The sequence below is a fragment of the Microtus pennsylvanicus genome, chromosome 8, assembly GCF_037038515.1.
Source record: "Microtus pennsylvanicus isolate mMicPen1 chromosome 8, mMicPen1.hap1, whole genome shotgun sequence".
Lineage (NCBI taxonomy): Eukaryota > Metazoa > Chordata > Mammalia > Rodentia > Cricetidae > Microtus > Microtus pennsylvanicus.
In genome coordinates, this window is record NC_134586.1 from 48,560,835 (window position 1) to 48,584,132 (window position 23,298).

At 43.6% G+C, this 23,298-nt stretch overlaps 1 protein-coding gene across 8 annotated transcripts in view; it reads right to left on the minus strand.

Moving 5' to 3' along the window:
• Mitf (melanocyte inducing transcription factor) overlaps positions 1 to 23,298 on the minus strand; it is a 224,953-nt gene that overhangs the window by 60,336 nt on the left and 141,319 nt on the right. For 6 of the 8 annotated variants that reach the window (XM_075983365.1, XM_075983370.1, XM_075983368.1 and 3 more), the window contains exon 2: positions 21,561 to 21,810. In XM_075983365.1, coding sequence (XP_075839480.1) covers positions 21,561 to 21,810 — 250 coding nt within the window. The remainder of the gene's footprint in view (positions 1 to 21,560; positions 21,811 to 23,298) is intronic. The other 2 variants (XM_075983366.1, XM_075983364.1) reach the window with 1 other exon arrangement.

Here is a 23,298-nt window from a genome sequence, read left to right on the forward strand (position 1 = left end):
AACTTTTCTCGAAGATTACAAGTGACTGCTTCTGATGCTTAATAGTATTTGAACCCACCTGGACAAAATTTTCCAATCAAAAAACTTCTAATTTTAATATGTAACAAATTCAGGATTGTCTAGTACAGTCTCTAGGATAAGGCGCTACTTCCTCTGCAGGGGAAAAAAGGCTGGCACAGTGCTTATCCTGGCTCCTGGCAGCTTTGTCAACTCTAGCTCCAAAAGAAGGTCACTGATTTGCCAAGTGTCAGCCAGTGTCACCTCCTGAGTCAATGGGTTTGAGAGCAGGGAACAGGACGTGGGAGGTGTTTAGTTAACAGAGCCTGGGGGGGGGGGCAAGGAAACTCACTTGTGCCACACAATTTATGTATGACTAATTAATGAGGCACTCTGGAAACAAAATGGGGAGTTAGAGACACAGCTGGGCAAGAACAGCAACAGGGAAGTGTCACGATTCTAACTTTTTCACAGAAAACTTATCAATGCAAAAATTAAAGAGCCAGCAGCTGGGCTGGCGAAATAAACAGAGCTGGGAGCAGAGGAGAGAGCCAGTCTCCCACTGAGACCAAGGCCTGGCAGGAAGGTCACTTCTTCCCTCAGGCCCAGGAGGGTCTGCCTTCACTGGGGGGGGGGGGGGGCTTACCCCAGTCTTCCCCCACTTCTACTCCCTACTCCACTCCCTACTCTGGCACTGATAAATTCCTTTTCTTAAGCAAAAACCTTTGGGAGGAGCACTCCCCTCCACATTCCCTGCAAATAAATGGCTCTTATCAAATTTACCTTAAGGCATAAAATCTGGAGACAAAACAAAACAAACAAAAACAAAAAAACACAGAGATTTGGGAAAGACTTTAGAAGGGGAGGGGGAATTTCTGAAACCTCTGCTTTGCCTGTGGCCTCTGGACAAGACAACAGTCAGAGCAATTTTCACTTAAAGTTAGTGGCCCTGGGCCTGGAATGTTGGGTCAGCAGTTAGGAGCCACTGCTGCCCTTCCAGGAGACCTAGCAACCATATGGCAACTCATAATCATCTTACCACAGTTTCTGGGGATCGAATGGCCACTTAAGGCCTCCACAGGAGCCAGGTATGAAAATGATGCATAGGCACACATGCAAGCAAAACACCCGTACACATAAAACAAAATAAAAAGTAAACTCATTGGTGCTGAAAATCATGCCTCTCAGAAATCCCCTGTTTCTCTCCATTTCTTCCTGACACTGAGGAGCCTCAAAAGCCATGGCTCCTAAAATAACAGCTTGTGCAAGGATCTGACTGTCACGGGAGAATTTTATCCCAGGAGGTTATCAGAGAAACCTCCAAAGCAGTCTTAAGGATGCACCTGAACTGACAGCCTCTGAAGAGCTGGTGAGAAGCCTTCTCAAGAAGGCATGCTCAGATCGCAGAGAGGAGCAACAGGTCCATGAACAATAAACTCTACTTAAACCCAAGTCTGGCTAGCCCTGCCCTTGCCCCTCTGAGTTTCCCACCTCTAGAGCTAAACACACTTATCACTAAGGTGCTTTACAATGCCCTGGACATGCTCGCTACTGACCTCTGAGAGACTTGCACAATTCTTTCCCTCCAGATGTACAAACAACCACTGTAGAGCTCACTTCTTTGCTACTGAGACTGTGACATCAGGCCGTGATGGCAGGAGCCTTTAATCCCAACACTCAGGAGGCAGAGGCAGGCGGATCTCTGTGAGTTCGAGGCCAGCCTGGTCTACAAGAGCTAGTTCCAGGGTGGCAGTGGAGACTGTCACATCTTCACAGGCACCAGCTTTGCTTTGTCTCCTTGCTTTGGACTTCTCTGCAACCTTCATGTACTTATTGCCTATACCCATTTCAGCTCCAGAGTCCCTTAGTAGGTGATCTCTCTCTCTTAAGGTTTTCTCTCCTCTGCTGTATATTCCCTGCACCTTCTTTGCTGCCCTTTACCATTTACCATAGCCTTTATTGACCGCTCGCCATTTTAATATGGGTGGAAGACTGAGTAGGTGACCATCTCCCCACTTACCAGAGATTGCAGTAGTTCAAGGCCTTTGTGTAGTTGTCTTCACTATTAAATTCCAACATACACATCTGATTATGGTTTGTGAGATGAATGAATGAGTGAATGGAATAAATATATGCCTGTTTCCAGTTTCTCTCCTCAACCATGCAATAATTTCGAGGTTTTTTTCTTCAACCTGCTTTGTGTGAAAGGATGATGTCAAGGACCAACTCAGTGGTCCTTTCTTTCTGATCCTCGCTGTCTGGATCATTATCCGCAATTCTTGGCTTTCTCATCCCACTCTCCAGGTGCTCCTCCTGGGTCCTGCATCAATTCAGCAGCTCTTTCCTCTGCCCTGTGCTCTGCTGGTGGCTTCCAGAGTCCCAAGGCCCAAGCCCTCTTCTGGAACACTCTCCGCAACAGTTTTCCTGGCCTGAAAAGCTAACCAGACTATGGAGTCCCAAACATTTTGCTGGAGTTAGATGTGGCTCTAGCAGCCAGCGGCTTTCCCTATCCTGTCCCCAAGGTCTCCACCTCTCTAACTTCACCTCTCTTCTTATCAAGGTCCTCCACAGCAGTGGTTGTTCTGGTTTTCTGTCTCTTTAAGAGACAAGTCACGCCCACTCCCTCCCCCATCCGCTGAGGCTGGCTGATCTTCAGCTCGCTCTCTTTTCCATCTTCCTCTCCAAGAGGCAGCTTCGCTTCTGCCTCTCTCCCCACTTCTCTGCTTCCCCCTTCTCTGTCTCCCCCCTTCTCTGTCTCTCCTCTTCTCTCTCTCTCTGTCCCCCCTTCACTCTTTCCCCTCCACAACCCCCTGAATAAACATTCAACCTCACTCTACAAGTCGTGTCTATCCATGTCTCTGTCTCCTGCCCGCTTGCCATGTGTCTCCCTGCCTGGGACCAGCCATTGCTCCAGGACCAGCAGCCATCTCTGCCTGGGACTGGCTGCTCCCAGGGCCCGCTACCACCATTTGGGACCTACAGCATTTTTGCTGCCTACTGCCGCTGGGGATCTTGCAGCACTTTTAAAAAAGAATATTAGCGGTTCTTCATCTTCCCAAAGCTGTGATTCTTTAATACAGCTCCTCATGCTGTGGTGACCCCCCCAACCAGAAAATTACTTTTGTTGCTACTTCATAACTGTAATTTTGCTACTGTTATGAATCCTAATTGTTAAGTTTCAAAGCCTTGGACAAATGGCTGAGGTGCCTATTTAACTTAACCAGATTCTCCCAACATCTCTCAGCCCCTACCTGTTACAAGGTCCTAATGGCTTATGGACCCAGTACCCTCTACCCTGAACTCCAGCCCAGGGGCTAAGCAGCTCTTCTCTACACAATCCAGTCATTTTGGTTACTCAATTGTTTTGTACCTTTTCCCTCTTAGCTACTATAGCTGGTCCCCCTTTCTCCCCTCTTTCTTCCCCTCTCCTCATACAGCTCAGGGTCATGTCTACTCTGGATTCTCCCAGATGTCCCTGCCCTCACTATGTCTCTCTTTTCTCTACGACAAACTTTCTCTTCTACCACACCTAGGAACAGTCGCGTCCTTTCCCTTTTAATTTCTTTTTGTATTCAGTAATGTAAATATCTGAAAACAGGGTATCTGATGGGTGGCCCCTGTGAAGGTCATTCAACTCTCAAAGGGTCAAAATCCACAGGTTGAGAATCACTACCCTTATAGTAAGGGCTTACCCTGGGCTTTTGTGTTCTTCAACATTAGGCCCTCTAGGAACATAACCTCCACCTTGTGTGGTCAAGCTGTGGCTCCTCTGTATGTTCCCAAAACAAGCGCCTTCATGGACAGAGAAGTAAAAGCCAACTCATCCAGTCTTTGCTCTGGGTCCTTTGAGACTGCTTAAAGGCAACCAGCTCAGGAGTGAGCAGGGCTTCCTGCCTCCCAGGTTAATTCACTCATTTCCTCACCGGCCACACATGCTGGGGGTTTCTGCCCTAACTCCATCTATACAGTTCTGAAAACAACAAACAAACAAACCTGCTGTTCCGCGTATAGAAACAAGGGGGGTGAGGGCAGTCTCTTCAAAAGCCTCCAGACTTTTGTAAACAGAGCACTGATAATAGCAATCAGTAATTCTGAACACAGCAGTGGCTGATTCAACACTTACCTGCCTACACAGAGGACCTTATACTGGACATTTCAGTCTCTTCTCCCAAATCGCATGGTTTGGACACTTTGTCAGTTTTATTCTGCCTCCCTGAGGACTGTTCTGCGCTTACAAAGGCCACACCTTGGGGCTGCTTATTCTGCCCTTACCAGTTCCCCTGAGAACAAAGCTCCTGCAGCCCAGGTGGGCTCGAGAACACAGGAGGAGCAGGCATTGTATGAATGTACAGCCAGCTAAGACGTCCTCTTTGTGATCAAGCTTGCCCCTAGCTGCTCCCAACATTATCATGTTGTAACAAATGCACCCCAAAGACCCTTGGGTGCCATAGATATTAATCAAGCCCACTTCAGGAATTACAGGAGCAAGAGGATGGAGCAGGTCCATTGTACAGATAAGAAGATGAGGCTTGCACTGAGATCTAGTTAAAGGGGACTTCATACCGTGTTTAAAGCTAAGGACAGAGCTAGGAATCTAAGGTAGGCAATGCAATCCAAACTATGTATATAGACAAATGTACATAGCAAGTAAGGTAAAGGGAGCCGGGAGAGAGATGGAACAGTAGATAAGGTAATGAGGAGGGGGGGAAATTGGCAAGATCGCTGCTAAAAGAAGCCTTCAAGAAAGACAGTGATGAACACAACCCAAAGTCTCTCTTAGCACCACAGAAAACGGTGCTTACCTGTTAAGGTAAAAGCAAAATGTGCACGACATGTAACATAAAGGGACAACCCAGCCTATATTTGTTTTCTGTCTAGAAGAGATAAAGAATGGTCTGTGGCTATGAATTGTGCTAGAGATGTGGGTTTACTGTACAGAATTAGTAAACCCAAGAGCAAAACATTCAGACCAGGGCTTCAGGAGCCCCTGAACAGGGAATGGTGGCAGGTGGGTTGACATCGTTGTCACCTGGGCATCACATGTTTCTGCTCAGACTCATCTCTACAGACCCTTCAAGAAAGGCTCAGAAATTCAGAAAGTGATAATCTGGATTAATTTTACTATAATTAGCAAGGCACGGTTAGATAAAAAATAATTAGAATGTTTCAATGAAAATAAAAGAGACTTGTGACTCACCTGCAGCCACTCTCAAGGAGAAACTGTGACTTAGTCCGTGAGCGAGCTGACGTGTGCGCACTGCCCTTCTTTATCTCTACATCTGGTGTGTCCACTATTCAAAACAAACCTGCTGTTCCTGTCAAGTGCTTTTAAAGTCTTTGGTGCTTTTGTCTTCTCACAGGTGAGACTTCTGCGGGTTGGAGGTGGATGCTTCACACGTCAGAGGTGGGAGGGGAGTCGCCATTACTCTCTAGGAGACCAAGCCCCAGAACTTCCCCGAGGTCATGCTTGAGATCCCTGCCGGGCGGTGTGGCACACGCCTTTAATCCCAGCACTCGGAGGCGGAGGCAGGCAGATCTCTGTGAGTTCGAGACCAGCCTGGTCTACAAGAGCTAGTTCCAGGACAGGCTCCAAAACCACAGAGAAACCCTGTCTCAAAAAACCAAAAAAAAAAAAAAAAAAAAAGGAGAGATCCCTGCCGAGGCAGTGTGTGCCACATCTGTGTGCTAATTCACAGCCACAGGAACAATAGCAAAGCCATGATCTTCACAAGATCCACAGAGGCAATGGCCTCCCGACTTATCTCAAGCGGAACATATATATATATATATATATGTTGAAAGTAAGGTGAATGGTTGAGGAGCAAACAGGCCATGGAGTCACCACTACTGACAGCGGTGCACTCAGGGTGACATGCTTCTAGAATGTAAGATAAAGAGGACCGGCTAACTACAAAGGAGTATGTTAAGACTGCATATGAATTATAAAGAGATTGGGGTCAGGGTGGGGCAGTAGGTCCTTAGACTAATATGGAAGGAAAGGAATGGACATAGGTAAGGAAGAAGTCAGGCGACTCCAGAACACATGGATCAAAACACGTACAGTCTAGATGGGAGGAAGCGATTTAGCTGTGTATTACTGCGTGAGAAACATATTGTAGAAATTTTAAGCCAAATAGCTTTGAAACTCTGGGAGCACAGACCGCTTGTCTCTGCTGTCTGGCCCTGGGGCTTAGCTAGAGGCTGTAATTAAACATATTTTGAATCTCTAGCAGAAAAACAATCCTTTAGAAAGTTAAACAGTAATAGAGTCAGGCATGGTCACTCGTATTTAACATGAGTTCCAGGATCAAGATGACGACTTCTGGGCTTACAACAAAAGTTTAATTTCTGAATCAGAAACATTTGATTTTTCTTGAAAATTTAACCCCAATTTATATCACAGAATTTTCTGTGTATATTATCCTGTTTGTTGTTAATCAATAAAACAACTTTGATGACCTCAAGGTAAAGGGTACATGGGGGGGGGGGGGAGAAGACTGAAAACTGTAGTCAGGCATCTCAGAAGTCACCTTCCACAAATGTCACTGTTCAGAGAACCTGAAGAGCTAGGTGCTTTTTAAAAATTAAAATGTCCTTGCTGCCGAAATGTTATTCAACAGTAAACTGGCTGAAAAATCTTTAATGGGTCAAGAAGATTGCTCAGCGGGTCTAAGTATAAGGAACTGAGTTCAAATCCCCACCCCCTATGTAAAAAGCTAGGCAGAGACAACACACCCACAACTTGTAATGCAGAGGCAGAGATGGGAGAATTTCAGGGCTTGCTGGTGCTCTGACCAGACATATTCCCAGCTCCCCTGAAGACTTCCTATTCTTTTTTTTTTTCAGTGAAGATCAAACAAATGTTCTCCATTTATTCATTTCTTTTTTTTAATTGATTTTTATTGAGCTCTATATTTTTCTCTGCCCCTCCCCCCTCCTTCAACCCTCTTCCAAGGACCCCATGCTCCTAATTTACTCAAGAGATCTTGTCTTTTTCTACTACCCATGTAGATTAGATCTATGTATGTCTCTTTTAGGGTTCATGCTGGCATACCTGGATATCAACATGTAGAAGAATGAAAATAGATCCATATCTATCACCATGCACAAAACTCAAGTCCAAATGGATCAACATAAAGCCAGCCACACTGAACTTTATGGAAGAGAAAGTGGGAAGTACACACTTGAACACACTGGCACAGGAGACTACTTCCTAAATATAACCCCAGCAGCACAGACACTGAGAGAAACAATTAATAAATGGGACATCCTAAAACTGAAAAGCTTCTATAAAGCAAAGGACATGGTCAACAAAAAGACTTTCTATTCTGAATAATGTATGTGGAACAAAGGAAGACAGGAGATGAGGAAGCAAGCAGTGTCTTCTGGTGGAAGCGGAGTGTGTGGCATGGCTCACTTGAGAGATGTGCATCTTCTAAAGCTTTATTAAGGATTTCAGGGCCTGGGTGGGAGATGGGAGGATGGCTCGGTTTGTAAAGTGCTTCTGTACAAGCATGAGAACCTGAGTTTGACTCCCAGTACACACATAAAAAGCATGTGGGTACAAAAGAATGCTTCTGGGATCTCAGTGTCGGGGAGATAGAGACAAGAGGATCCATGTGGTTGGAGGGCTAGCCAGCGGGCTCCAGGCCAGCAAGAGATCATGTCTCAATAAAAATGATGACTTGTGTTTCTGATGAACAAGACTCCAGGGTATGCTCCGATCGCCATACACAGATACATGGGCATGTGCACCCATACTGGTAAGAATGCATGTATTCTCTCTCTCTCTCTCTCTCTCTCTCTCTGGTGTTTGTGCATGTGCATGCACGTGCATGCGTGCGCACGCGCGCGCGCGCACACACACACACACACACACTCCCACAAAGTACCAAAGAGCTCCAGCAAGAAAGAGCTACTTTCTCTGTGGCATTTCCTAAGTTATTAATCAAACATCTTCTAGACAGCAAGCCATGGTAGAGGGGTGATCTGAGCTACCATCCAAGGGAAAAAATCAGACAGTGAAGGGGAGAGGAAAGAAATACACTTTTGTGAATGTCAGCACTCTTGTGACAAGGGCAAACCCAATTTGATCATAATCACACATCAGTAGAAAGCCTCTTGATATCATCAGAGAGCAGACGTGCAGGACCAGCTTCTACTAATAATAATAACAATAACAATAAATGTAATAATCTGTTCTGTCTCTTTAAGAGACAAGCCATGCCCACTCCCTCCCCAGTCCCCTGAGACAGGCAGCTCTTCCTTCCTGCTTGTAGCCTGAGTCTCTTCCTTTTGTCTCCCTCTTGAAGAGTCAGCTTCCCTCTCTCCCTTCTCTCTGTCTCTCTGTCTCTGTCTCTCTCTCTCTTTCTCTGCCTCTCTGCCCTTCTCCCCTTCTCCCTTTCCCCTCCATAGCCCACTAAATAAATATCCAAACTCATCCTGCATGGTGTGACTATCATCTGTCTCTCGCCCACCAGGTGGCTCCTTGCTCAGGCCCAGCTTCTTGGATATCTGCAGTGTGATCATTTTTATTAATCCATTACAATAACAATATTAATAATGTGATTTGTAATATATTCAACTAAATCTATACTTTAAGTGGATATCCAAAGCATAACCTAACATTTAATAAAAAAAAAAAAAAGACTTTTCTATGAGGAAGTAGTAGCTTCTTACATGACAGGAACAGGTTGACTTCCCAGGCAGTGAAAAGATATGTCAAATAATACTAGAAAGGATAAATTCACTAGATGCTCTTCTCAACCCCCAGAAAGTTCTGGGGTTAACCTGAGGGCAAAGTATAGCCTTGACATAGCAATAATAAGCCCACATGCTTGTTCACTCCCAGCTACAGACGTACCATCTGTTGGTGTATCACGACAGCAGGGCAGGCTGTGTATGTGTTACATGGGGGCCAGGGAAGAAATTAAATAAGAAATCTCTATTCCTTTCATTCAGTTTTGCTACAAACCTACAATGGCTCTAATTCTTTAAAGTTGGGAAGATGGTTACTTGCTAAAGTATTTGCCAGGTAAGTACTAGGAACTGAGTCTGGTTCCCCTGAGTCTCGTTCCCTGGCACCCATAGGAAATATTGTGTGCTGTGGTCAAGGGTCTGTGATCCCAGTGCTAGGGGTGGAGGAGACAGGGCATTCACTGGGCAGCCTGCCTATACTACTTGAGGAGCGCAAGGACCAGTCCAGAGACCCTGAATCAAAATAGCAAGATGGAGTGTGATGAGGAAAGACACCCGATGCTGACCTCACATGCACACACACATAAGTACATGCACATGACACACACACATGTGTTTTTACCATTTTTTTTTGGTTTTTTTTTTTTGGATTTTTCTGAGACAGGGTTTCTCCATTGCTTTTGGTTCTTGTCCTAGAACTAGCTCTTGTAGACCAGGCTGGCCTCGAACTCAGAGATCCGCCTGCCTCTGCCTCCCGAGTGCTGGAATTAAAGGTGTGCGCCACCACTGCCCGGCTGTTCTTACCAATTTTAAGAACGGTGGTTTCATATGTTTCAAGCTTCTATTTGCTTAGTAGTTGTGCTTTTGGTTTTCCTTGTTCAGATACAAAAAAAAGTGAAAAACAAGAAAAACTGGAACATGCCCTTTTCATGTTAATTTGGTTTTTCGAGACAGGGTTTCTCCCCGTGTAATCATTGAGATAGGGAGGCACTCTGACTGAGAGGCAGGGCCAGATGTTAAACCCTAAGGGCCTCAGCTTTGAGTCAAATGGAATGGTGAGTTTTCACAAATATCCAATGTCCTTTCACAGCTCTTTACGCATATGAGAAGTCCCACGTCTCAACAGCAAATGAACACAACGGCTCACATCTACAATAGTTTTAGGAATTCCATCAAGACCATGTCAGTTCATAAACTGAGAAGAAAACCCAGCAGTGAGCTTTTAAAACAAACCTAAAAAGCTACTAGAAAGCTGAAATGAAATTGCTTGAAGGTCGGTTAGATATTATTTTAAATAATAAAAAGCTATAGTAGATAAGGTATATAATACATAAATAAACACACACACACACAATTCCCAACTGAGGAAACTGGAAAATAAAAATAAAAAAAAATAAAACAATATTTTTTTTTCTAGAAGTCATAGCATCAGGAGCACTTTGTTATCCTGGCTTTCAGGCTTGCAAGTACGCTAGGACTTTGTACAATCTTGTAATTAGAGAACGAACACAAGCCCGTCCACAATGCACTAATCCTAATAGAATGGACTCATTCTCTGCACTAGGAATAAGAAGGTACTTAACAAAATAAATTATCACCTTTAGGTGAGTTATTTCTGGTTTAAAAATGGGTGAGCATTAGCATGAGAACAGAAAACTTGTGTGTCTGGTGAATAAGAACTAATTTCCTGAATTATGGGCTGTGCTGAAATTTCCTTTAAAATGCTCCAAAAAGTTCAGTGAGAGGAGAGAGGAAACATCATACATAAAACTCCACGCAAAGCGAAAGCACTCTAGCCATTTTCCAACGTTCATTGTATAACACCAAGAACACTGGGGAAATGTCTGTGCATTCCCAGAGGGTCAGACGTCCTAGCAGCGACAGGTGCTATGCCAGTGTGACCTGTGTAGGGTGGGAAAGGAACCTGGACTGAGAGCGTGAGTGAGACCTGTGACTAGCAAGTCGAGAGCTGCCTCCACACCCGCGTCTGAATGGAAGGCTCTTGGCACCTCTGCTGAGGGTGTCTTTTCACTGCTCTCTCCTACAGGAAACGCCAGCCAGGCATGATATGTGACACTGAACCTGGGGCGAAATGCTGAGAAGGAAACTAACAGCTAACTGAGTCTATGTGGGCAGCTGCAACCGTGGCACATGAAGACTGCAAATAATCCGTGTGTTTGTCCTATGGCTAATAAATATAAGTCACTGTAAAGTGTGAGTGGACCTGTGGGTATGCAGCTGTGTGTATAGATGCTCATTGTGGGGCCCAGGGCAGCCAGGCCACACATGTGATGCCCAGAGCAGCTTGGCCACACATAAGAGGGCCAGGCCATGTGAAGCCCAGGGCAGTCAGCCCACACGTGTGAGGCCCAGGCAGCACAGCTTCCATAGCAGGCAGCATTGGGTTCCAGGAAAAACCATAAGCTGACACCACCCAGGGAGGGCCAGCATCTACGAGGAAGTACCAGACATTCCAACCATTAGATAAGATTAGATTAAGATCACCAGATAGCCCAGGATTCACCCACCCTCCTTTTGCCAAGACCCCTAGATAAATATCAGCCAATCAGGGTCCTGAACCCTGGAAATCCCCTCACCCCAACCTCTACTATGATAAAAACCATTTCTCAACTGGGCTTGGGTCTCTCTGCTCTCAACTGCTGTGTCGGACGGATGGAGAGTCCAAGTTTAAGCTTGAATAAAGGCTCTTGGCTTTTGCATACAAGACTTGGTCTCCTAGTTGGTTTTGAGGACTCCATGATCTGGGCATGTGTGTGAAAGTGCATGTGTGTATGCAGGTACACATGTATGTGTATGTGTGTGTATGTGTGTGTATATGTGTGTGTTATGTATGTGTGTGTATGTGTATGTGTGTGTATGTGTGTGTCTGTGTATGTATATGTGTATGTGTGTGTGTCTGTGTATGTGTATATGTGTATGTGTGTATGTGTGTGTATGTGTGTTTGTGTGTGTATGTGTATGTTTGTGTGTGTATGTGTGTGTATGTGTATGTGTGTGTATGTGTGTGTGTATGTGTGTGTATGTGTGTGTTTGTGTGTGTATGTGTATGTTTGTGTGTGTATGTGTGTGTATGTGTATGTGTGTGTGTATGTGTGTGTATGTGTGTATGTATGTGTGTATGTGTGTGTGTATGTGTGTGTATGTGTATGTGTGTGTGTGTGTATGTGTATGTGTGTGTGTATGTGTGTGTGTATGTGTATGTGTACGTGCAGAGGCCGGAGGTCAACCTTGGGTTTTGTCCCTCAGAAACCATCTACCTTGTTTTTTGAGACAGGGTCTCATACTAGTCTAGATGCATTAATTACACTAGGCTGGCTGGCCAGGTAAACCCCAGGGGTCCATCTGTCAGGTCAGTACTTCTACATTGTGACTACATGCTCTTGCCCGGCTTCTCATATAGGTACTGGGAACTGAACAGGGGCAATCACTCTACCAAGCACGCTATCTCCCCTCCCTAGATATTATAAATTTATTATAACCAACAAAGCAGAATGCTTCCTTGATGATGCTCTTTGTACTCAACACTGTGCTAAATGCTTCATATCTAAGCTGTCCAATCCAAAGGTCACAGCCATACTGAGCCCTGGGACCAAGGTTGGCTCAGAATGAGCTGAAATGTCTATCTCATGAAGACCTAAATTGAAATAAATATTCAATTTAGTTTCTGGAAATCTTTTTGTTCCTTTTTTTACTTCTGTGTGTATTCAGGTGTGTGACTTTAGGTGTGTGGATGTCACCATACAAGTGTAGACTCAGAGGAAAACCCAATCCTTGCTTCTCACCTTCCAACCTTTTCAAACAGGGGCTCATGCTGTTGACCAGCATAAATACCAGGCTGCCTGGCCCAGCCGTTTCCTGGGACTCGCATCTCCAGCTCCAATCTCCCCATAAAAACACTGGGATTACAGATTCATGCTATTTTACCTAGCTTCTCACCGGTTCCAGGGATTAAAATTCCCCCTGGTTTTTCACCTTTGCATGACAAACAAACTCTGTCCATTAAACCATCCTCCCTCATTTAAACAGGATTAAAACAACTTTCACAAATGAATATACACTTTTGATGTAATTTTCATGAGATCCAAACTTAGGTCAAGTCGTTCTGATGAAATTTAGTGTCCCATCTACAATATGTTTTGTTTTTTTTTAATTTGTTTTTTATGTGCATTTGTGTAAAGGTGTCAGATCCCCTGGAACTGAAATTACTGGAGTTGTGAGCTGCCATATGGGTGCTGAGAATTGAACCCAGGTCCTCTGGGAGAGCAGCCAGTGCTTTTAACCACTGAGCCATCTCTCCGGCGCCTAATCTACAATATGTTGGAGATAGGAAACATGTACCTAAATTAGAGGACAGCATGATGCTCAATACTAAGACTTAATAAGGAAAAAAAAAGTTTAGAGTTTTGTGTCTAATTTTCATACAGTATATTGAAATAAGAATATTCTGGATGTGCTGGGTAATGTAAACACATTCAAATTCATTTTGTCTGTTTCTTTTCATTCTTTCATGTGAGTACCCAAGGCCCTGAAGTCACAGCTGGGCTCACATTCCACTTCATGAGTGGTTCTGTACAGGTGGATCCTCATCTACCCTCCAGACTCCCCAGAGCAGACTACTGGCCCCACTTTACAGATGAGGATACCAAGGCTCAAGGAGGAAAGCCATGCCCAGGGTCACTCAGTACATTACTGGACTTGGGCTACCACCAGATTTTCAAGAGCAGCTCTGAGTGTGGGCCACATCTCAAAGCATAAGCATTAAAAACATCACAGCGTGGGAATTTGACATCTGGGTTATTACTACTAAAACAGTTAACTACACATGCTTTGAGGCTGTAGTCACAAGGTCTTGTTCACCCCAGAAACTCAATCTTTTGGGATTAATCTGTCTGCCATAAATATCAGCAAGCATTTAACAATACAAGAAGATCATTACTGCAGCTTGAACCAGATGAAGGACTCGAATTAAATTCCATCAAACCACACTGAATTGACACACTTTGACAGGCTCCTTACACCCAGCCCTCCACCCCCGGGGGAGCTTGCATTTAATTTTATTTTTTTAAGTATGCTCCCCTGTTCTTTCCACCAAGGCAAAAAGAGAAGGCCCTGGGAAATGCTGAATGGGGTAAACAGAAAGAAAGTACAACCCAGTTAACAGGGGACGTGGATGGACCTCCAGAATCTGTGAAAACACAAAACCAAGAGGGTGCGTTTCCACCCCTGCACAGTCTCGCTTTTGTTGAAGAGCCAAGGCCCCCCGTCCTAAAACGTGTGGGCAATACATCAGCAGGCATTATTTTAAATCGGTTGGTTTTATAAAATAAGCCAAGAGTTGAAAGAGGCAGGACTAATTACCAACATTCCTTGATGAATTACTTGGTGGCGTGTGCTAAGTCAATGTACGTCTGCGTCTTGATCCCCAAGTTTAGCCTGTACTTATTTCCCAGGAGGCAGAAGGAACATGTGGCTAATTAAGGCCCCGCTCTCCACAGCCAGAGGACTCAAAGGTAAGACTTCTTTGTGGGAGAAGAAAAGACAAAAGGAAAGGTTCTTTGCCTGGTCCTTATTAATCTAATTTTTACTAGTTCACTAGAAAAACAGAGCTGATCTTGTCACCTTGTAGGCAGTGTGAAAAATGTTACCTACTTGTAAGTTAGCCAAGAAGAATTTGTTAATCCTGTCCTAACTGGCAGGAATGTCTCTGGTTTGTCGCTCCTAATTTAGTCTCAACAAAATTTCCAACCTCTAAAATGTAATTATATAAACACCAGGGCCAACAAGGGAGATTACAACGAAGTTATGTACGCCGTTGGTAAAGAAGGGAGTAATCTGAATTGTGCCTCTTATTTTAGGTCTCTTGACAGCTCTTTAAATTCATTCACAACTGGGTGATTAAATTCCTTTTGCTCATTTTTAATTGCCAGGATCCCTGAACCTTCTTATCTTGTTTCTAGGAGAACAGTAAGATCTGTGTGACGTGCATGAGTCTGCTAAACCTACCCATCAGAAGCAGTGTGTGCCTCAGAGAGCGGTAGGTGAACAGGAAGTCACTGACGCTAAGGTAAAATGCATTAAAGACATTGCTCCAGTTACATAAAGACTGCATGCACCCAGTCTCCTAGGTTCCGTGTCTCACGTATGTGTGCACCTGTGTGGACACACGTGCACATGTGTATGGGTGTGAAGGCTAGAGGTTGACATCAAGCGTCTTCCCCTGTCAGTCTACACCTTTTATTTTGAAACAGGATCTCTACTGGATCTGGGGCTCACCGATTCAGCTGGGCTGGCTGGCCCAGGAGCTCCAGTGCTTGTCCCATCCCTGCCTCCCCAGTGTTGAGATTGTAGGCCCGCATGCAGGGATCGGGCTCGGCTTCCAACACTCGCAAGGCAAGCACTTCGCCAAACTGAGCTACCAGTCCAGCACCCTAAAGCCCCAAATCTAGTTTAAAGGAAAACGGGAAGAGAACCCTTAATTAGCATTACATCCAAGCCAAGCAACATCCCCAGCATCTCCAGTAGGAACAATTTGCCTTTCATTCATCTGGACCATCTTCCGGTATTATCAATTTTAAAAACAGTGATAAAAGCAATTCTCTTTCGAGAACATTCTACGCTAACTGCATCCTAGTTTGTGTGCTTTCTATACACCAGGTTTTAGTTCCTCTTCTTCTCACATAGTTATGACATTATTAACAAGCTCTGAAGAGCTAGGAGAGGCTACGCAGGATGATACAGTTTCCAAGTTTAGGCTAACACTCAAAACGGCAATAAAAAGAGACACAGCCAGGGCAAGAGTCAATATTCTAGTATTGATTGCAGCTATATCCTTGAGCAAAGCCACTGTACTAATTTACATATTTTAACAAAAATTCTAGCCATTTATTTTAGGAAGGTGAAGGTAAATTGTGTCCTTACTCCCTCTTGTTCTAAGACATGCTTACATCCATCAGCAGTCTTATAAGCCTAGCCTTTCTTTAACTGTTGAGATGAAACAGGCAACATTTGTGAAGGGGATTCCGACCTTCTAGTGCAATAATATAACCATTATCACAACTGACATTCACTTAAAAGCAAAGAGAAAAACAAGCAGATTGGAAGTTCTGGTTTTAAGGGCTAAAATAATGGCAAAAAAAATGGAAAAATTTCTTGCACTGAAGGGAGGAGATGAGGAAAGAGAAACAGTACCAACAAAAATGGAACCTTAACTGCAGGGGGAAATCCCTACATGGTGTGAATAAAAGCCATTCAGAACCACGCAGAGTATTGTTAAATACAGAGGCAGATAAGGCACGTGGACTTGGGGTAGACTGGGCCACCGAGATCTGCAGAACATAAATGATCCTGGCTTTGGATTTTCAGATGCTTTTGGAGGAAACCTCCTGTTACATGTTTTTTACCCATAATGATAACTATCACTGAGCCAAAAATTATCATCGCGGTCAGTGTGGCTAGACAGAATTCTTATGTAGGAAAATTGCACTCATTTCCTACATCTCGCCTATCTTAGAGACTAGGGAAGGAAATGTAATGATTCAACAGAGAAGGCTAGGAGTGGAAGGATAGTAGAGAGCATAGCTGTGGGCTCTGCAATATGACCAGAGGCCAGAAATGATCTCCATACGCCAGTTTCTCCCCCTGGGCTAGTCCTGTATATATCCACAGGGTGTGAAGAGAATAGAACTAAAATATGTCAAGTTTTCAACCTGTCACCAGAAGTGCCCACAAGCAGTTCCAGAAGCCAGGGAAGCTGTCTTGCCTTCCCTCCATGTCATCAAAGTAATTCCTACATAAGCCATAGCCAGAAGCTCTGTGATGAACATGGGCTATTATCAGCTCCTATGTAGCCACATCATCTGAGGGGCTGAACATGGCTATCTTCTCCTCTGAAAGCTCATTGGGTTATTCGCTCCAAGAAAGATACTAGCTACCACCAATGAGCCAGAGAGCCAACTGACTGGGCTCAAATCGTGACAACACCTCAACTTTACCAGACCCATCTAACTTCTTCATGCCGGTCCATGCATCTGTGAAATGGGGGTGCTAACAACAGCCTCGCAGAACAGGGATGGGAGTAAAGCAGTCAGTACCATGGCCCTGTGCTAAACACCAGTGTGACTGTGGGACAATGCCCAGCCAGAAGGCAGGAGCCACATCTATAGAAATGCTGACAAATGATCTCGAAGCACAACGGGCAGTGCCCAGCAAGTTGGCCCTTAGGCTCCCCAGCGCTATCAACTGGCTTTGGAGATTCAGTGAGAGAAGAGTGGGGGATTGTGCAGTCTCCAAAGTAGAGACGATGTAGAGCAGATGCACACAGGGTCATGTCTACACGCCCAACACTGCCTGCGGCATCTCTTTAAGCTGTGCCCCTGTGAAAGGTAATGGTGGAACTGTGGAGGGGGAAATGGCAGAAAGTCTCACAGGAAGCAAAGCGACTTAGACGCTTCCTCGTGGATTTTACCTCCCGCAGTAGAAATCCGCTGAAAGCTGACAAGGACAGCCTATAATTTCCAGAAGTCACTGAGGGGGTTTTAAAAATAAGGGAAATTACCTTACAGGTGACAAGGAACAAGTCTGACTGTCCAGGGAAATAGAGTCTCTGTGACTTCGGGGGAGGAAGAGCTGTTTGTAGAAAGAAACTGAGGCTTCTCCCTCTAAATAATGACGTGGTCTGGGCGACAAACAGTTATATGCAAAATCACAAGGGCGGCAATATTTATAAACTCTAAAATCAAGGCTTTCGGCCCTTGTATGTCAGTCACACTAACTGGCAGGTTAATATATGAACATGGGATCCAAAGATAACTTAGACACAGCAGGTCCTATCTTCTGGGGACTACTACAGATTCCAGCTCAGGAGATCAAGGCAAGCTGACCTGCGAGAGGCCATGTCTCTCCTGTCTTAAACATCCACTGTGATGAGATTCAGGTTCATCTATACTGACCAAATAAATCAGGAACAAAAGCTGAACATGAGTTTGAGACATAACTATGTTTGTCTACCATGCACAATGCACTGGAGTCTACTGCCAGTGCTTGCTAAGATTGCTGCTTAAATGGACAGAGGGTTGATGAGATAACCACTGCCTCTCCCACAGGCTAACACAGTTACCACACGCAGGGTCCTACAAAAAGCATGCCTGTGTTTGATGAACAGCAAGCATTATTTCTAATTGTTAAACAATTTGCCCAATTCCTGAACTGATCTGGAAAAAGAAAAAAATTAAAAAATTAATTCCTTTAAACTAAATGGAATATACTAAAGTAATAAAGCATCACAAGAACTCTTTTACATCTATTGACACTTTCTCCAAAAAGGCAAAGGAAAATTTAATACACAACAGAAAGAACAGCTAGCCTTTAGATTCTTAAATTAATGGAGAGAAGGCAGGGAGTGGAACAAGGAGCCACAAGGTTTCCAACAGGGAAATGAATACAAACTATAAACTATTATTATGCCCCCCCCCACGCTGCCAGGGTCTGCGGGGAAGATACCAGGGAATCAAACTGAAGAATTTGACAGTCTCAGATCACAGTAGCAGCTGCTCCAGTAGTGAATTAAAGATACAGCGATGAACCAGGGACAGGTGAGGCTCAGTGAGCGCGTGCGCACCAAGACTCCAGTCAGGGCTGCCATGCTTCTGTGGCTGTGAGAGCCACCATGACTAAAGGTCTGTCCCCAGTGGCTCTGACTTTGTTTCCATCAAGTTTGAGCCTCAGCTCCATATGGCTCATCAATTTCACCTACAGAAGAAAGTGCTCCATTAACAGTTCTCGGCAGGTCCTTTAATTCACAATTTGAAATAGCGGGGTGTGTTCACAACGGTGGAAATTCTATTATGCACCTGTAGTGTCTATGGTAAAGAAGCATGCTTGAACTACCATCCCATAATTTTAGCTTGTTCTGAAGAAACCAAGTTAACACCTCACTAATGTGCAAATACCTACAATAAGACCCCACACTCCATGCCATCTGATGTGAAAATTAATATGAGGAATAGATGCACGAATTACTGAACTTGATAGAATACAGAGGCTATACCTCATGAACAGTGCCCAGAGGCTGAGGAAGAAATTATGGGAATTTCCACTCTCTAATACAAATTCCAAGGAGTCCTAAGTTTTTAGATGTCAACAATTTTTAAACATGCTTCACAGAGTTCTGTAGTCTAAGTAAAATGTTGCCAAAGTCGGGGATTAACCTGAAAACACTGACTTAGCTTGTCAAAATGAGTAGCTCAATCCACCGATAGTGGGCTGCTGGGAATAAGACTTTGTGTGTGTACAGGTGAAAATTAAACTTTGGCCTTTCTTCTAGCATGTAACACAGATGCTGTGAACTAGAGAGACTTAATGGGTTTTCTCCACCTCAGCACCTGCCTACCTTCCCTGAGAAGTGGGCATGCACTGGCTCTACCACGTAAAGCTTTGAAAATGAAGTCAATATTCTGTTGAGGCTATTCTATCAGAAAAAAATGTGCTTAATGTAATATATCACATCAGACTACATTCAATTAGCCTATGTTCGCATTGCTAATGTTTTGAAGATATATATTCACAAAAATCATCCAAGCTCAAACAAATCAGCCGTTTCTCTATAACTATTTACTTCATGAAACTGTATTATGTGATTTAAAGTCACAAAAGGAAAAAGGCGAGTGCTGACGTATGCATTTCTACGCAGTATTTCACAAGGTCTCCATACACTGAGCTTATCTAACTACTTTTATAAAGTGTAAAGCCTTACATTTCCCAAGGAATCACCAACAGAAAACTTGCCTTCACATATATGTTTGAATGTCTTACATTATTACCTCAGATGAAGGAAATCCTGTTTTCATTTGGTCTCTGACTTAAAAGCACCCAAGTTTATCTATACAGCCACTAGTGCCCCATAGACTGCATTCATGGCCACACTTGACTCTTGTATAGCCCAAGGAGAAACACTCTCGGGTTAAACAGAGGCAATGGCTGTTGAGCATGATAGATAAATTTAACCAATGCCACTTTTGGTGGGGCCATGTCTTTTAATAATTAATTTTTGCTTTAACTTGAGGCATTTTTTCTGGTATTCTTTAGTTGTGGGTAGACTGCAGTTCAATCCAGTGTTACCAGAATAGGCAGAGTATAAGGGAAAATTCATAAATTATTCAAATTATTTCACCTAGATATCAACTGTAATAAGGATAGAAAAATAACATTTTAAACACTTAGAAATTATATAAACTTTAGGATAATATTGAAATGATGCTTCCATGCATTCATTTTGTGGTAATTTCTCCACCAACCCATACAACCACTCTAATAGGAAAATCTGTTTCAATTTAATATGCTTCAATACACTATTAAGCATTACCTTCAAACTGGATGCAAACCATTATGTTAAAATCCATGGCAGTCTAAAATTTGCTTTTCAGTTAAAAAAAAAAAACCCTTAAGATTATAGTGAATAAAACAGATATACTTCTCTGCATCTTGTTATGTAATAGTCACACTGTATAAATAAAGTATAAACAAAATGATCACGACTCTTACAAATAGGAAACAACAATTAAATGGGAACTCTCAGTTCTACTGAGGCAGAACAAATATTCCATGTATCTTTTATGCTACAGCAAAAAGATGCTATTGCTTGACGGGATGGTAGAAGAATTAAAAGAGTAATAATTGTGGCATTATTCAGAATTTCAGTCATATTAAATTAACATTTTATGCTAAACCATTGCATTACTTTTGCTTTAGCAAACTTTCAACCGGTTTCTGTACCAAGAGCTCCACAACAGTGCCAAGAAATTTTCAAGTCTTTGTAAATAGATGTGTGCTGCTTTAAAGTTGGTTTTTCAAGAATTCCTTTCCTCGTGGAAAAGATCATAGACAGAGCCTGTGTGTAGCGCATCACTCCTGTTTACTTTAATAATAAACTTTGAGGGAGAAATGGATGGAATTCTTTTTCCTGAGCACAAGGATAAAAGCAAAAGACCAACAATGACTGGGCAGGTTGAGGAGTTCACATTGCTTAATGAACAGGAACACTCGGCTCTTCAGAATGAATCAATTAGGTGACTGGGTGAAAGATAAATAAAAAGCAAGGCCCTTTCCATACTTCCAGATTTGCTTGAACCAGTCATATTTACGAACTGAAATGTTTATGAAACAAGGCAACTCCCCATGGGGCATGGAAGACAATGTGGGAGAGAGAGGTCTATGGTCAGAGCGGCTGCAACCTGCTCGAGTAATTAGGAAGCTAAGTGTCCCCAATAGAAGGACGTTAACAAGCTCCTGCAGTTTCCACTCTAGCAAGAAATCAAAGAGACCCAAAGCAGACAGCTCACTTCAGTAAAAGGATTATGAAGTCTGGCTATTAAGGCACAGACAGCGCTTGACCGCAGTTTTCTTTCTGAAGAGACTTTCTAAAGCAATTAGCTTCTAGGGCCGGTCTGGATTTGCTAACTCAAGAGCAAAGTTATAGTGTGGCCCTGGAAAGCATTTATGAAAACATACACACAAGTTTCTAGACGAGGCCTCTTCCAGATAATTCATGCTTGAAGCCATTTCCAAACACTACATAGAGAAATGTTCTTCGTTACAACAAACACCAGATCCCATTTGGGATTGGTCATGAAAAAAATTGACCATTTACAACATTCACTGGTTGTTATAATAATTACAGTGTGTTCAAATCCTTCTTTTAAGAGACAAAGCCTCATAGCAACCACTGGACATGATGCTTATAAGGAAGACTCTAATACCAAGACAAGCAAAGACACAGGCCAGTGAAAATGACACATGGGGCGTGAAGAAGGGACAGGCTCAGTCCGAACACAAGGGCGACACTCACGTACCTTGAGGACTTCCATCGGCACCTGGGTGGCAGAGGGAAGGGTGGTGGGCACGCTGACGTTTATGGCTGGTGTCTGGCTCACGGGCACTCTCTGTTGCATGAACTGGGCTGCTTGCAGCTTCTGCTGCTGTTCTCTGCGCTCCTGCTCCTGCATCTGCTCACGCATGAGTTGCTGGCGTAGCAAGATGCGTGATGTCATACTGGAGGAGCTTAACGGAGGCTTGGAGGCCCCAGGATGCTCTGCCGAACTGCTGTGAGGAAATCAGAAGGCATACAGCATTTAGTATCCTGATGAGACCCATCATCTGCATCGTGGCGTAACCTAAATGCCACCAAACTAGGAGGTGAGTCTGCATAGATATAATCAAGGCACGGCACGGAACGGCACTCCATGCAATTGAAAATCAAGAGGTGACAGGATTCTAGTCATTAGGAATTGAATTAAATAAGTCAGGCTGATTGCTTCTAGGTATTTTTATCAAATCACTTATTTCTTTTTGACATTTTATGCCACACACCGCTCATCTTCACCGACTATAATGTCACCATATGCAACAATTAGAAGCCATCCGTCTCAGCGGCATCCAAGTCTCCACAGCTAAAAACAAATTTCTTGATTTGCTATTTTAAATAGCTAAGTCTTACTAACCAATGGTTCCTATGTTATCTAAAATCCTTAAAGATGTCTAACTTGGTTGCTGGTAAGGAAGCCCAGTTACGGGAAAGATTATGAAGAAAAGAGATGACACAATCGTTAATGGAAAAGCACCAGGACCAGATGTTGACACTGCGCTCCACCCATTTTGGGCAAGGGGACGGACAGAAGAGAACCTGGACTGACAGCCCAGCTTCTTTCCTCTTAGCTTTCTTTGTGCGTCTTCCCTTGCAACTCCTCTGGACATGGCCAGAGCATCGGTGTTCTGTGCTTTCCCCACGAGCTCTAGTTGTACAGGTCGGGACGTGTTCTGTCCACTATCATCTAAGATGCTGAAGTGCAGGGAGGTAAGAATAAAAAGAGCTCCCATTTTCCCTAGGTGAGGCTTCGGGTTGCTTCGCTTGCCAACTCTGTGATATGAACAAATGATAAACCTCTTTCTGCCTGGGTTTCCATACCTGGAAGAGTGGTCTACAGCCTTTTACCCATTTATAAAAGTGGGGGTATGTTCTTTAAATATTTACTGTACCACTCATACCAAACTCCTTCCCTCCTAAGGCCTGGGGTTGTGAGGTTTAAACAGCGCAATGTCCATAACCCCTGTCTACAATGAACATTGCCCTGGAAAATGTTTATACTTGCTAGTATTATCATCCAGTATAGGAATCAAACTTAATTATGATTATTCAAATTTCTGCGCAAGCTTATAATACAAGATTTTGGCTTCTGGGAAGAGAAAAAAAATGCTTCAGGAGAAGCATCTAAATTCAGCGTTCCTTTTGAGTGCAAACCCCAGCACTGTGCTAACCTTCCTACCAAAGACAAAAGCCATCTCTGTGACAGACGTCAGGACAAAAAGGCTGCACAAACGGCAGGTGTGCGACAGGTCACAGATTTGTGTCGTACTCTCACGTAGTCCCCCAAACACCCCAAAGCTTATTTATTTTCCATACAGGAAATTGGTTCAGTAAATTATAATAATCATAAAATTTAATATCATGCATCCACTAAAATGACATAAAAGCAAATCTGCTAAGATGAATAAAACTATGCAATAGAATAATTTTTTAATCAAGGTGGAAAA